Source organism: Petaurus breviceps, unplaced genomic scaffold (genome assembly GCF_028583685.1).
Source record: "Petaurus breviceps papuanus isolate PSGF00001 unplaced genomic scaffold, PetGlider_PUasm1.0 139, whole genome shotgun sequence".
NCBI classification, from domain to species: Eukaryota; Metazoa; Chordata; class Mammalia; order Diprotodontia; family Petauridae; genus Petaurus; species Petaurus breviceps.
The window spans coordinates 6,918,392-6,932,008 of NW_027185697.1; the positions used below are offsets into that span (position 1 = coordinate 6,918,392).

Consider the following 13,617-nt stretch of genomic DNA (forward strand, 5'->3'; position numbering starts at 1 on the left):
TGAGAGAGATATTATTTCTCAGTAACAACAAGGAAGCCCAAACTCACTGTTCTCATGTTACTCAAAAGTAGTTAGTATAGTCATTCTTCTGTTCTTCTGGAGAGAATGTTTGTGTATTGGGTGCTACTGAGGCACATTAGCTGGAGTGCTGGGCTTGGAAGAAAAGGAATACAATCCCTAGAGTCCTGATTCCTGCATCTACTAACTATGTGACCCTGGGAAAGTCATCTAACCTTTTAAAATTTGAGTTTCCTCCTCTGAAAAAATGGGGATAATTATAGTGCCTACCTCATTGAGTGAATGGTAGGATCAAGTGAAAGAATACGTGCAAAGCATTTTCCAAACCTCAAAATGTGATATCAATGTGAGATAAGACACTCAGAATTGTTTCATGTGATCTGTTTTTTTTTCTCCATATTGCCTCCATGCTAGGCTGCTAAAGTTAATTTTTTAACCTAAGAATTTATCCCTATACATTTAATTTCATTCATCTCAGTCTATTGTTTTGGATGCTGACTTTCTTAACTATACTAATTATTAATTAATGCTCATTACCTTTCCACCCCATACACATACACAGCTTGCTTTTATCTACACATTTGAAAAGCTTCTCCATGACTTCTTTGCAAGTTACACATAAAAATAATGTCAAAAGGCAGGTCCCTAAAACATTCCAATAAAGACCACCCTCCAAATTTGTATCAACCAAATGCAAATACTTTTGGTCTAGCCATTTGACCAGTTTTGAGCCTGCTTAATCATGCTATCATATGGCCCATCTCTCTCCATGTTATCCATGATTTAGTGAATTTCTACCAGTCTAAATACTTTATCAAAAGAAGGATATGAGGTGAGTCAAGAATTATGAGTACTGGATGAATTCATGTGGGCTTTCATTGATTACCCTTCAACTCTGTAAGAATTCGGAAACCACAACTTGAAAAATGAACTCCAGAGCAGTGCTAGGAGGAAAAGTCAATTTTACTGACCTTTACCTTATAGACTCCACCCTCTTCCATTTTGTTTTTGAATGAGACATTTGTCCATTCTAGTTCTTTACCACCTCTTTTATTCTGTGAAATCTCCTGAAGACTATTGACATTGGTTCACTAATTACATCCTGCTTTTCTGTACCCCTGGCTATAGTTTGCCTTAACCTGGTGATTTGTGGAGGGCATACTAAATTCCAAGTCATAGTCTGTCTCTGACATTCATTCCCCAGTGACCTTAGATAGGTGACTTTTATTTCTCTGGGCTCTTGTCTGCTTATCTTATAACACATTTGGAGCTTTAAAAATTCATCAAAGCTTAGTGCAACCTTGGAGTTATTATGCCTTTAATAAGAAAGCCTTGACCTCAGATTAAAGACTTTGTGTGAAACCCTCTGAGACTTTGGGAACAATTATGAAGAAAATACAAAGAACTCAAGAGACTGGGGCCTTAGATATCTGGTAAAAAATAAGTATAAACTAGATATATGGATAATTTCAGGCTATGTTTCTTGCCCCAGCAACTTGGAATTTTTCCACTGAGCTTGTTTGCACTGTGAAAATTCAATCCAGTGCCATTGGACTGAAAATTAATGACATTCAATAGAGTTAAAGGAAAACTTTTAGACTTCAGTTCAAAAATCACTTAACAATATGGCTGTCTATTAGTCAGAGTTTTCTTGAACCAAAAGCTCAATATGGCATTCAACAAATATGAAACACCCCTTCGAAATTTGTGCTAAAACATAATGAGATACCAGAAAATAGAAGCTGATAGTTCCCCCATATTCTGTTGAAATTAGAAGACATCTATTGCATTCAATTCTAGGAAGCCTATTTCAGAAAAGGTATCGATAAGCTCAAGTATGTATAGGTGTAGGCAACCACAATGTAAAGGCTCTGGAATCCCTTTCATATGAGGATAAGTCAATGATTTGGGCAATTTTTAGTGTGGAGAAGAGAAGACTCAGGGGGAGATGATAGCTAGGTTTAAGGACTTGCAAGGTTGCAATGTGGAACAGAGAACAGACTTGTTCTATTAGTATACAAAGGGCAGAGCAAGAGCTAGGAGGAAAAATTACAAAGAGGCACATTTAGGTTAGATGCTGAGAAAATAAAAAAAAAAAATCAATTAGAACTATCAGAAAATGGGATTGCCTACCTAAAGGGGAGGTAGGGGGTTGTTTTTCACTGGAGATTAAGTATTAGTTTGGTCACTTCCTGTGAAGGTAATATTACTGTGGGTATTGATTCTCAGGGGTGACAATTTAGATGACCTCTAAAACCTATTCTAATTTGAAAAGTTTGTGACTGGAACACGTTCTTTCAAAAATGATACAAGTAGAATATGGAGAATCAGGGAAAGGACCTCGAGTCCTTTTTCCTCTAAACCAGGCTGCTTCTAGTAAAATATAAAACTTTACTTTCTTTTTTGCTGTATCTTTCCTAGTAAAGCAATCTTTCTCCTCACGAGACAACAAAAAAAGAATGTATCTGAAGCATTTCAGGCATCTGGACTGTTAGATAGTCACAAATGAAAGTTGGTGACAGTATGTAGACACAATAAGATAGTATGGAGAACTTTACAACCCTTAAAGCAAATAATGATTATGATAAATATTTTATACTTATACTTTAACAACAATAAATATATTATTACTTAATAAGGTTATGTAAACACTTTATTAACATTAAAGCAAATAATAATGATGATGACAAACGTATTGTTGCTGTTGCTATTACAATATTTCCTTCTTGCCTCCCTGGTGCCAGTGCTGTTTGGCAATATATTCCTAATAGATTTAACTGACCTCAAAATAAATTTGTTGGATTTTTCTGGAACTATACTACATCCAAATATTTGGGCAGTTTGTGTTCCATAGGAATAATAATAATTATTATTATATATATACATATATGTATGTATGTATTTTAAAAGCAATTGGGGTTATGTAACTTGCTCAAGGTTATACAGCCAGTTATTTTTGTGTGGGTGCCAAGTATCTCAGGCCAGAACCGAACCCGGGTCTCCTGATGCCAGGGCCGGCGTTCTTACTCACTGCACCACCTGGCCACCCCTAAGCAAGTAGGGTTAAGTGACTTGCTCAAGGTTACACGGTTAGTTATTTTTGTGTGGGTGTTAAGAATCTGAGGCCAGAACCGATCCCGGGTCTCCCAACTCTGAGGCCAGCGCTCTTACTGTGTCACCTGCCAGCCCCAATAGATATAAATTTTTTAAAAAGGACAAATATGGGGAGGATGACAATGATAAGGGTGATGATGATGAAGATGATTATGATGACAATGATGATGATGATGATGATGTCAATGATGATAATATAAACTCTATGAAACACAAACCAATCACATGCTTGGGTATAGTATGGTTCCAGAAAAATCTGATGAGTTTCTGATGAGGTTAGCTAAATCTATTAGACTTTCAGGTTTACACTGCCAAACAGCACTGGAACCCTAGGAAGGCAGCTAAGTGATTCAGTAGACAGATTCATGGACAAGGAGTTAAGATAGATTTGAGTTCGAATCCAACTTCAGATATTTGTTAGTTATATGATGCTGGGCAATTCATTTAACATCCCTGGAAGATTTATCATCAATAAAATGGAGATAATCATGCGTACTTCTTGGGATTGTTGGGAGGATCAAATGGTGTAATACATATAAACTCTCTGCAATCCTTACAATGCTATAGAAATGTTAGTTATAATTATTAGTGAATTTATTCTGAGTTATTACTTGCTCAAAGAATTTGGGTGAAGGCTGAACTCCATCATAGGAGTTTAGCTATGCTTTGTACAATACAAGTGTTAGCCAAAACTCCTTGATATTCTCTTTTTTAGAAAAAGTGACTTCCGGGGTGGCCAGGTAGCACAGCGAGTAAGAGCACTGGCTCCAGTGTTGAGAAGACCTGGAATCCCAGGCTCAGACACTTATCACCCACCCAGAAACACCTGGCCGTGTAACCTTGAGCAAGTTACTTAACCCCAATTGCTTAGGGGCGGCCAGGTGGCTCAGCGAGTAAGAGCACCGGCTCCAGTGTTGGGATGACCTGGAGATCGAATCCCGGGCTCAGACACTCAGCACCACACCCAGAAATACTGGCCGTGTAACCTTGAGCAAGTTACTTAACCCCGATTGCTTAAAAAAAAAAAGAAAAAGTGACTTCCCTGCAGTAAATTGAGTCAGTAAATGGACATTTCCTGAAGAATACATCATGTCCTGCTACACAGACCAATGATATCAGGCACTGAGTTAAAATGACTATTATTGAAAGCAAGACTAAAAAAAAAGAATGGTGTAGTCAATAAGTGTGGATTGAGCTGCATTAATTAGGAGGACAATTTCTAAGTAAGGAAGATGATGTTACCATATGACCTTGAAGGCAAGGTGCGGTCCCTTGAGAAGGTGGCCACACTTCAGTCATCTCCAGAGCAGGCCATCTAGCTGCAAATAATCCCATTCACAAGGAGGATGGGATTTTGCCAATAGCACTCCAGCTTCTGTGGATGTCAGTTCTGCTGTGGTCACAGTCATCTGGTCCTTTAGAGTCCCAGAAAGATCCTCCAGAGATTGACAAGCAATGTGAAAAAAGAGCTGCGAAGATGTTTCCTTCAGCATATGGAGCACTGAACAAACACCACCAGTCTCATGAAACAGCATTCCAAAAACATGCAAGAAATAGCATCCTGGTAAATATTGTGGCATCTCATGTCACTCACTGTTGGCAGTCTGCTAGCCAACATTCAGGGGAACCGACCATCCCATATTGTTAATGACAAACCACTAAAAGATCAAGGAGCTTGTCATAACTTATTAGAAAGGTCATGAAAAGTCGAATTTTGTAATATCCTAAAGGATATTTAACAGCTGCACTGGGCTTGGGATCTGATAGATTAAAAGCAAACATGGATTCATGGAAAGAGTCATGAAGTCAGCAAATACGAGGCATGTGATGGATCCCTTTGCCTCTTTGAGTCTTAGCTGACTCAACATTTTTTTCATTCATTCATTCCTTCAACAAATGCTAATTAAACACCTAGAAAGGCACCATGCTAGCATCTGAAAAGAAAAAGCTACATTCGCTGTAGAAAAAGCCCCTCACTGAAGCAGTTTTTAGGATGGAGCATGTGGATAGGCCACTAGATCTAGAATTAGGAAACATGAATACTCAAACTACCTTTGGTACTTACTGGCTGTGTAACCCTGTTCTTGTCACTTAACTGTTTGGTGGCTCAGTTTCCTCAGCTGCAAAATGAGGGAAATGTCCTTCCAAGGTCCTTTCCAGGTGTAAATCTGTGACATTAGAATTCTATGATAATCTAATGAGGGTAAAAAGTATGCAATTGTTATGACTGGAATAATGAGAAAAGTGAAATGTAAGAGCCAGGTAAAATGCTCTGATAAGGAGGCAAAGGTTATCTTTGCTTAAGGTAGGGGAAAGAACAGTAAGGGAAGGCTTCATGGAAGAGATGGTATCTGAGTCCAGCTGTAAAGAAGCAAAGGACTTTGGGACACTAAGATGAAGGTGTAAGGGAATTCACTTTAAATAAAGGGGGGGGGAATGATAAGAGATGGAACATGGGAAAATGATAAAAGGAACCAAAGAGTGGTTTAATTTGTTTGAATGCAAAATATGTGAGGGTAAATAATATGAGACAGATTAAAAAGGTAAATGGGGGACAAGAGTATAAGGGGCCTAGAATGCAAGGATATGGAGAAAAACATAAGGTTCTGAATAGTTGGAAATAGATCAGAAAGGGAGTTTGGGAGCAAGACTGCAGAGGTCTTTAAATGTCTGGATCTGGAGAAAATCAATGCTAATTCAGAGTCCTTGAAGGAGCTCATTATGCAGTTGTAACCAAATGGGATATCCATGTTCTATCGTTCTTTTGCAAAATGGACACAAAATATTCCCATCCTCTTCCTCACAGGGTTGTTGTGGGGAAAGCACTTGGGGAAAGACCAGACTCAGCAGTGTGGTAGTTAGTACTATTCTGTACCTGGTCAGCAAAATGTCTGTTTTCTACTTTGGAGTGCTTGAAGGGAATCTCTGGAGGAGTTCCCGTGTCCTCAGCACTGTCGAGCACAACGCTTTGCATGGTGACACTTTATGTACACTTTGGAACAATGAAATGAGGGCCATGTTATTTGGAGAATAAACCATATGTATATTTACTATGAAATTCATAAGTGCCCAAATGCACTGTCTTTATGGTGGCTAAAATTAACAATATAATTTGATTACATTAATTCAGAGCAGGCAGAATGTAAGAAGATCTGGGGTCCTGACTGCTAATTGAAATGCGGAATTGCTCAAAATGCCTAAAGTACGACATATAAACAGAGAGTCCTTAGAAAGTCAACTGATTGTGATACATACCAGGTGTGTAAATCACCATGCTGCAAATTTGACAACACAAAATCTTACAATTCCACATCTGGGGAGGTCTTTGACATGTAAATCGCTACTGTGGCATTTTACTATAGGGTACACCTTGGCATTTGCCTTGAGAAATTGATTCTGCTCTGTGGATCCCATTTACTGTCTCAACATCCTCTTTATGAGTTTTCTACCTAGGACTAAAAAATAAAATCACCTCAGATCTCATTAAAGCCAACCCTCAAACTCATTTACTCAACAAAGACACAACACAACATCTCCGCCCCCCCCCAAAAAAAAACAACTCATGGGGATTCAGTCAGTTACTGTCAAAACACAGTTCCAATGCCCACTTATTGGGGGGAAGGAACATAAAGCTCTTAGTCTGGAAATTCAAAATGGAATTTGGAAGAAAAGGAAGGTACCCAGAAGCAAGCAATAGCATGTGAATGTAAGACAAACATTGTGGTGATGGTTTACAAATCCTAAAGAACATATGTATAAGTGGATGAAATTAAGGAACCTACAGTGACAAATGAATTTTTTAAAAAGAAATTTGGAACAAAAAACCATGAGTGGTTTTGGATTTTGAGGAAATTGGCAATTAAAAGTATAAAATAAAAAAATAGACTTTGGCTTAGTCAATGGTCGATATTAGAATGCCTCAAGGATTTAAACTTCAAGTTTTAACATTTATTATCAGTCCTGAAAACATAGAGGTGACACATCATATTTTCAGATGCATTATGTTGGGATGTTAGAGACAGGATTCAAACACACTGAATTCTAGAGTTGAGATCCAAAAATTAGAACCCTGGACTGAAAGAGATAAGACTGCAATTGGATATAATTGGGCTTCAAAGTTCATAAGTATAAGAAAAGGGAATCTGTGTACACAAACTATGTTATATAATTTTTGTGTAACAAAAACTTCAAGGTTTTAGAAAATGTATTATGAATCATTCAGGAGAGATAAATGTTTAAAATATGCACTTTTTGCCATGTAATAATAATAATAAGTAGCATTTATATATTGCTTACTATTTGCTGGGCACTGGGCTAAGCATTTACAAATATAATCTCATTTGAATCTTATAACAACTCTGAGATAGGTGCTATTATTATCTCTATTGTACAGATGAGGAAACTGAGGAAAGAGGAGTTAAATGACTTGGCCAGGGTCACCCAGCTTGTAAGTATCTGCGGGTAAAATTGAATTTGGGTCTTCCCAAGTCCAAATCTAATTCTCTATCCACTGTACCACCTACCTGCCCCAGACAGCGGAATAAGTCATCACTTCTGTACTCTGTCACCATTGGAAGAGAAGCAGACTACTTTACTAGGTACTGGGAAGCAACTTTTAGGAAAGACATTGATAAGTTGAAATATCCTTAGGATATTTCAGTATGGTAAAGACAAACATGAATATCTATTAAAGAAATTAAAGATGCCTAGGCTGAAGACCAGAAGAGTTCGGGGAGATGTGATGATCATTGGCACTTGGTGCACATGCTTCAAGGACTTGAAGGTTCACATAAAAGAAAAGTGAGCCTTGATTGGTCTGTCATTACAGAGCATAATTAGTAGCAAGGGGAAAGTTGCAGGGAGATGGATTTTGACTTGGTGTAAGAAAAGAAATGCTAATGATATTTTAACCAAAATGGAATGGATTGCTTCAGTAGGTAAGGGGTCTTACTTTACAGTACGTCTTAATTAAAAGGCTACATTCATGCTTGCTCAGGATGTTTAAAAGGGCTCTAGCTGACCTTTGCAATCCTGTGAATCAGTACACTACTTACATAGGGAAAATGATATAGAGAGCTTTATTGGTTTTTCACCTGGAAGGAACTTTAGAGGTCAGATCTAGTCCAACCCTCTAATCTACAAATAAATGAATGGATGGACATGCATGAAGTGGATGAATAAATTGAGAAGCAAAATTCCAGAACAGTGATTTCTGCAAATCTGTGAAGGCATTAAGTAGAAAAGCTCAAACTTGAACCCACGTTTTCTATTTAGATACATATTATTCCAATAGTAACGCAATATAAAATATTCAAGGGCAGGAATATTTGATTTAGTAAGATGATGGGAAGTTCATAGCATTCTTTGATACCTAGGAGATAGTTTTCTTAGTCTACATAAGGTAAACTGATTTTTAAAGCTATGTTTATTGAAACATTTTCATCATAATAAATTTAATAAATTTTATTTTTAGCTATATTCTTCCCATGAATATAAATGTTAAACTTTGTTTCAAATTAGCAATAAAGTATGTAACTAAACTGTTTGGTTCTTCATCTAGGAAAAAAGTCAAATAGTACTATACACTGATAATTTTTTTTTTTGGAGGGAGGAAGACAAGTCAATTGGGATCAAATGACTTGCCCAAGGTCACACAGCTAGTAAGAGATCACAATTGAACTCAGATCCTCCTGACTCGAGTTGCAAGGACTATTCATTGCACCACCTAGCTGCCCCTATACATTGATTTTTCCCAAAAAGACATGTAAATTTTTTTTCTTCTATCCAAGATAAATCAAATACAGATAAAGTAAAGAAAAAGACAGGAAAAGTGAAATAAAGAAATAAGATGGAGGAAGAGGAAGGCTGTAAGAAAAATGAAATGAGAAGACTGGAAGAAATTGTGTTCATACAGTATATTCTTTTTGTATGGGCTAGGCCTTCCCATCCTCCCAAAAATATAAATTAAATGGAAAACAACATTATATCTATCTATTTGCCTATCTACATCCATTCCCCTGTGTATGTGTGTGTTTATGTGAGTGTGTGTGTGTGTGTGTGTGTGTGTCTTGCAAAATTCAAAGGTGGTTCAACTATTTTGATTTCCAAAGTTTCAATGAATAGAACTAATGCAGGTTGGGCATAGCATCCTGTAGTTCTGGAATTTAGTCACTAGATGGAGCCACTCTACCACAGGTCTGTTGTTCCTGCTCAGCATTCGGCCTCACAAAGGTGCTAGCTAATCCATGCTGGTACTTAATTACAGAATTGACAGCCTGACGGGCTACTTAGTAAGGCTGAGCTGATCTTTCTATGCATTTGCAATCAGTCCTCTCTCCCAAGGTTTGGCATTTGGGAAGACAATGCAGTTGACTCTATGTACCCCAGATAGGACAGTCCAAATTGGGCAAATTCCAGAGGCAGTGTCAGTAATAACCTCTATCCTCAGAATTCTAGGGATAAGTTTAAAAGATCATCTCCATATTTGGGCTCTGAGCACAAGGACACACGTCTTTTCATTCAACCTCCCTCTCCACTCCCCCAAATAAATACCCAGAGAGAGACAGAGAAAGAGAGAAACAGAGACAGAGAATCAGAGAGAGAGAGAGAGCACCAATCTACCATTCTTAGCAGAGTCACACAGAAGGCAATTCCATTGATACAATTAAGATTCAACTGTAGATTCCTGCCCATCCTTCCCACTGTTGGGCTAAGGGGGTTGGTGGGGATGAGCACAGGGGACAAGCCCATGAGGGGAGGAAGAGAATAGCCTTTACATTCTCCTTGAAAGGGTTAAGTGGGCACATATATACAGGATGGCACTACAAGCCTGGCTTCCCAAAAACATGGGCACTGGACTCTTGTGGAGGGACGGGATCACACCCAGTGGCTTGATTTGGGTGAGACTTTTCAAATAATGGGAACTTTGGCCAGATACATGTTCTGAAAAAAATGATCCAAAAGTAAGAAAATATTAAATCCATGACAAAGTTGGTTTTATTTGGTATTAATATTTGAAAATGTGCTTTTATCCATTCTAACAACTCCCTGAGTAGAAACTCTCTGCACCAATGTAGATATTTAGCTTATAGCATTAGAGTATTTGTGGAAGAAGGGGAACAGGTTTGACAGTGAGAGGATAAAAGAATTACTCAGACACAGGCAGCTAAAATGTGTCAGAAGACAAGACTGAAACTCAGGCCTCGCCAACTCTAAAGCTGGAAATCTACCCATGATAGCATTCGATCTCTCTAAGCTGGTAATATGATAGGTACAAAAGTCTTTCCCACTGACTGGGAGGCATATGGGGTCAGCAGAGAGTGTGGAGAATTGGGATCAGGAAGAGCCAGATTTGAATCCCGCTGTAGACACCAGCTGCATTCCTCTTCAGACTAGTGGTGTGAGGCTAGGTCATCTCCCAATGCCCCTTAGAGAGATAAAACTGCATGCCTCACAGCATCACTGGTAAGCTCCAATGGGGAAAAGAGAGGTATATAACATGCTTTGTAAGCCTTAAAGACCTATATAAATGTTAGCTGTAACTCTTAGGGTAAATGAAGTACTCTTTCCTGCCAGGGCTCATTCCAGCTGATGACTAGGGTGAAGTGTCTCACTGAAGGTTCACTATAATATGCAGGAAAGCAAGTCTTCTCTTACTTAGGATTCAGGAGTTGCCTGGAATACTAAGAGGTTACATAATGCATCCATTGTCGGAGGTGGGACTTGACCCCATGCCTTTCTGATTCTGAGGGTACCCATTCCTGTGTCACCCTGCCTTTCTCTCTAATAACCCTATGATTTTTCAATAAGAAAAAAGGAAAGTAAGGTCCAGAAAGCTGAAGACATTTATCCAAGGTTTCAGAGTTAGTAAGCAGCAGAACCTGGATTTGAACCCAGCTCCTTTAATTCCAAATTGGGATGTCTACGATCAGGAATCTAGGCTTCTGGTTTTTTTTTTGTCAGTGTCCCTAAAATGATGGGTAGACAATACAAAGAGGCCAATTTAGACCCAATTTCAGGTATAATTTTCTAACATTATGAGCTGTTTTGAGCTGGATGCGGGGGTCCAGAAAGAACACCTGAGGAATCAATCATTCAGGAAGAAGCACAATCCTAGGGAAAGCTTCACTTCCCAGTTCTGCCTATGGAAAAAAGAGAGCTACTGACTTCTGTCATTTCTGCCTGACCCACCTCAGGCCTGGCCCATGATACTTAATCCCAATTACAGTCTGACCTTAGCTCAAATAACCTGGGAATAGGGAGCCATTAGGCAAGACAACAGTAACAACTGACAGGCTAACCACCAGTGCCAAGGAGCTAATTTTGAGTCTGAATCTAGGAACAAGACGAATGAAGGATCTGGTCCCCCTTCTTCTCTGTAAAATGCCTTTAAAAATGAAGTGAAAAATGAGCTGGTGTTAGCCTGGATGCCAAAAGGAAGAAGGAGCTGTGTTTCCTTGAGAACAAAAGGGTTGTCTTTTGTTTCTGCATATTTAACAAACAAAAACCCCTGCAAAGTTAATGCCACCTTTAGAGGAAATAACACAAAACCAATGGGACACAGCAGATGATAACCATGCACATCTCCTGAAGGCAATCACTGCATGTTTAATTGCCATTATGTGGCTTAAAACTGTCCCCCACACAAGAGAGATTTCCAAGTCATACGCACGATTTTCAAGTGAGATAAAAGTCTCATGACATCGGCCATGTCAGCTAAAATGAGCAAACGAGTAACGGCTGAGAGCAAGGCTCGGGCGGCTCGCACCATGGTGCCACGCTTCACCGATGAACATGGGTCATCAGCAAATTCAGAAGAGGCAATTCTCATGGTTTCACCTACAAGACAAAAGAGAAAAGCAAGGATTCATCAAGACCTGATTGTACTAGCATCTAAATATGGCTGCTGCTGATAACAATAGCAATAATAATAATTATTCCAAAGATCAATGAAAAATATATCGTTGCTGATAGAACAATGTTGATGATCCTCCTTGAACCTCAACCATCATGAAATCTCTTTAAGGAGCTAATTCTTAAGCTGTACAGACCTTAAAACAATCCTATTTGTAGTTACCATCAACCACAGGTTGGGGATTTCCTAAATTTAATTGATTTATAAATGGTAATACTTGTTTGACTATATAACTAAAAGGCATTTGAAAAAAAAAATAGGGGATGCCAGCAACAATCTAAGTCCAAGTCATATGCAGAATGAATTACCTACAATATATCTTAGAAATGGCTATCAAACCAATGCTTGTAGACCTCAGAAGAAAAGTAACCCACTGTCTCCTGAGACAGCTCATTGCCTTCTGGGACAGCTCAAAATGTTAGAAAATTTCTCCTGACATGTGTTCTAAATTGGCCTCTTTGTAACTTCTACTCATTACTCATGGGGCAACCCATCAATGCTCCGAGGACCAAAAAAGCCAAAATCTAATTTTTGTCCACTTGACAATCCTTCTAGTAATGGAAGACAGTTGACATATCCACAGATTTATTTTTCTCCTCCAGGCTAAAGTACCTTTTTTCCCTTTCTTTTTCTTTTTTCTATTTTTTTTTGACAGCTGATACACATATGATATAAAACCAAGGTTCTCTTCATTTTGATTATTTTCTTCTGAGAATTTGCTACCTTTTTAAAGTCCTTCTTAAATTGCAGTATCAAGAACTAAATGAAATAGGTCACATGAGAGCTGAGAGGGTGAACTATCCATTCCTAAAGCTATCAATACAGTCCAAGCTTTCTTTAGCTTGTTGGCTGCTACATCAAATGCTGACTCATATTAAGTTTGCCATCTACTAAAACAGAAACAAACACAAACCAGATTGTTTTCACAACACCTGTCATATGGTCATGCCTCCTATCTCGTGTTCCAGTAAAGCTGATTTTTAATATCTAACTAAAAGATTTTCCATTGATCTGTATTGATTTATGTCTCCTTAGATTTAGCCCAATGCTCTACTCTGTCAAGACTGTGCAAATTTGATGAACCTTTCATTCATATGCTTATTCATGTGATTGATGAAAAAGCACATTGCAAAGAACAGATCCCTAGGGTACTCTGCTGGAGACTTCCTGCCATTTTGACTCTACATGATTAATAACCATGACCCAAAAATAGTCTTCAAATTAGGTCTGAATCCATTTATTCTCTTATTGTCTAGTACAGCTGTGTCTAGCAATCATTCCTCCAAATCGCACCTTGAATCAGACAAAAATCTTATAAATAAGTAAATATAATAAATAGAAATAATGTATTCAAAATAAATAAACTATATTGATTTCATGTTAACTAAAATGTTAATTTGTGATTTTCCAAGTCAAAATATGGTCTTTCAGGGACTCAATTCTTTTTGAGTTGGAAACCATTGTTGTAGTATACATCTCTCCATCTTCTGTAAGAGAAAGTTGATATTTGAAGATATTTGAACAGGGTCCTACCGTGTTTCCCCGATAATAAGACACTGTCTTATTATTTT

At 38.2% G+C, this 13,617-nt stretch overlaps 1 protein-coding gene across 3 annotated transcripts in view; it reads right to left on the bottom strand.

Annotated features, from left to right (window-relative positions):
* CTNNA2 (catenin alpha 2) overlaps positions 1-13,617 on the bottom strand; it is a 1,588,763-nt gene that overhangs the window by 1,038,311 nt on the left and 536,835 nt on the right. For all 3 annotated transcript variants that reach the window (XM_069065925.1, XM_069065916.1, XM_069065933.1), the window contains exon 4: positions 11,804-11,970. In XM_069065925.1, the coding sequence (XP_068922026.1) occupies positions 11,804-11,970 (167 nt within the window). The remainder of the gene's footprint in view (positions 1-11,803; positions 11,971-13,617) is intronic.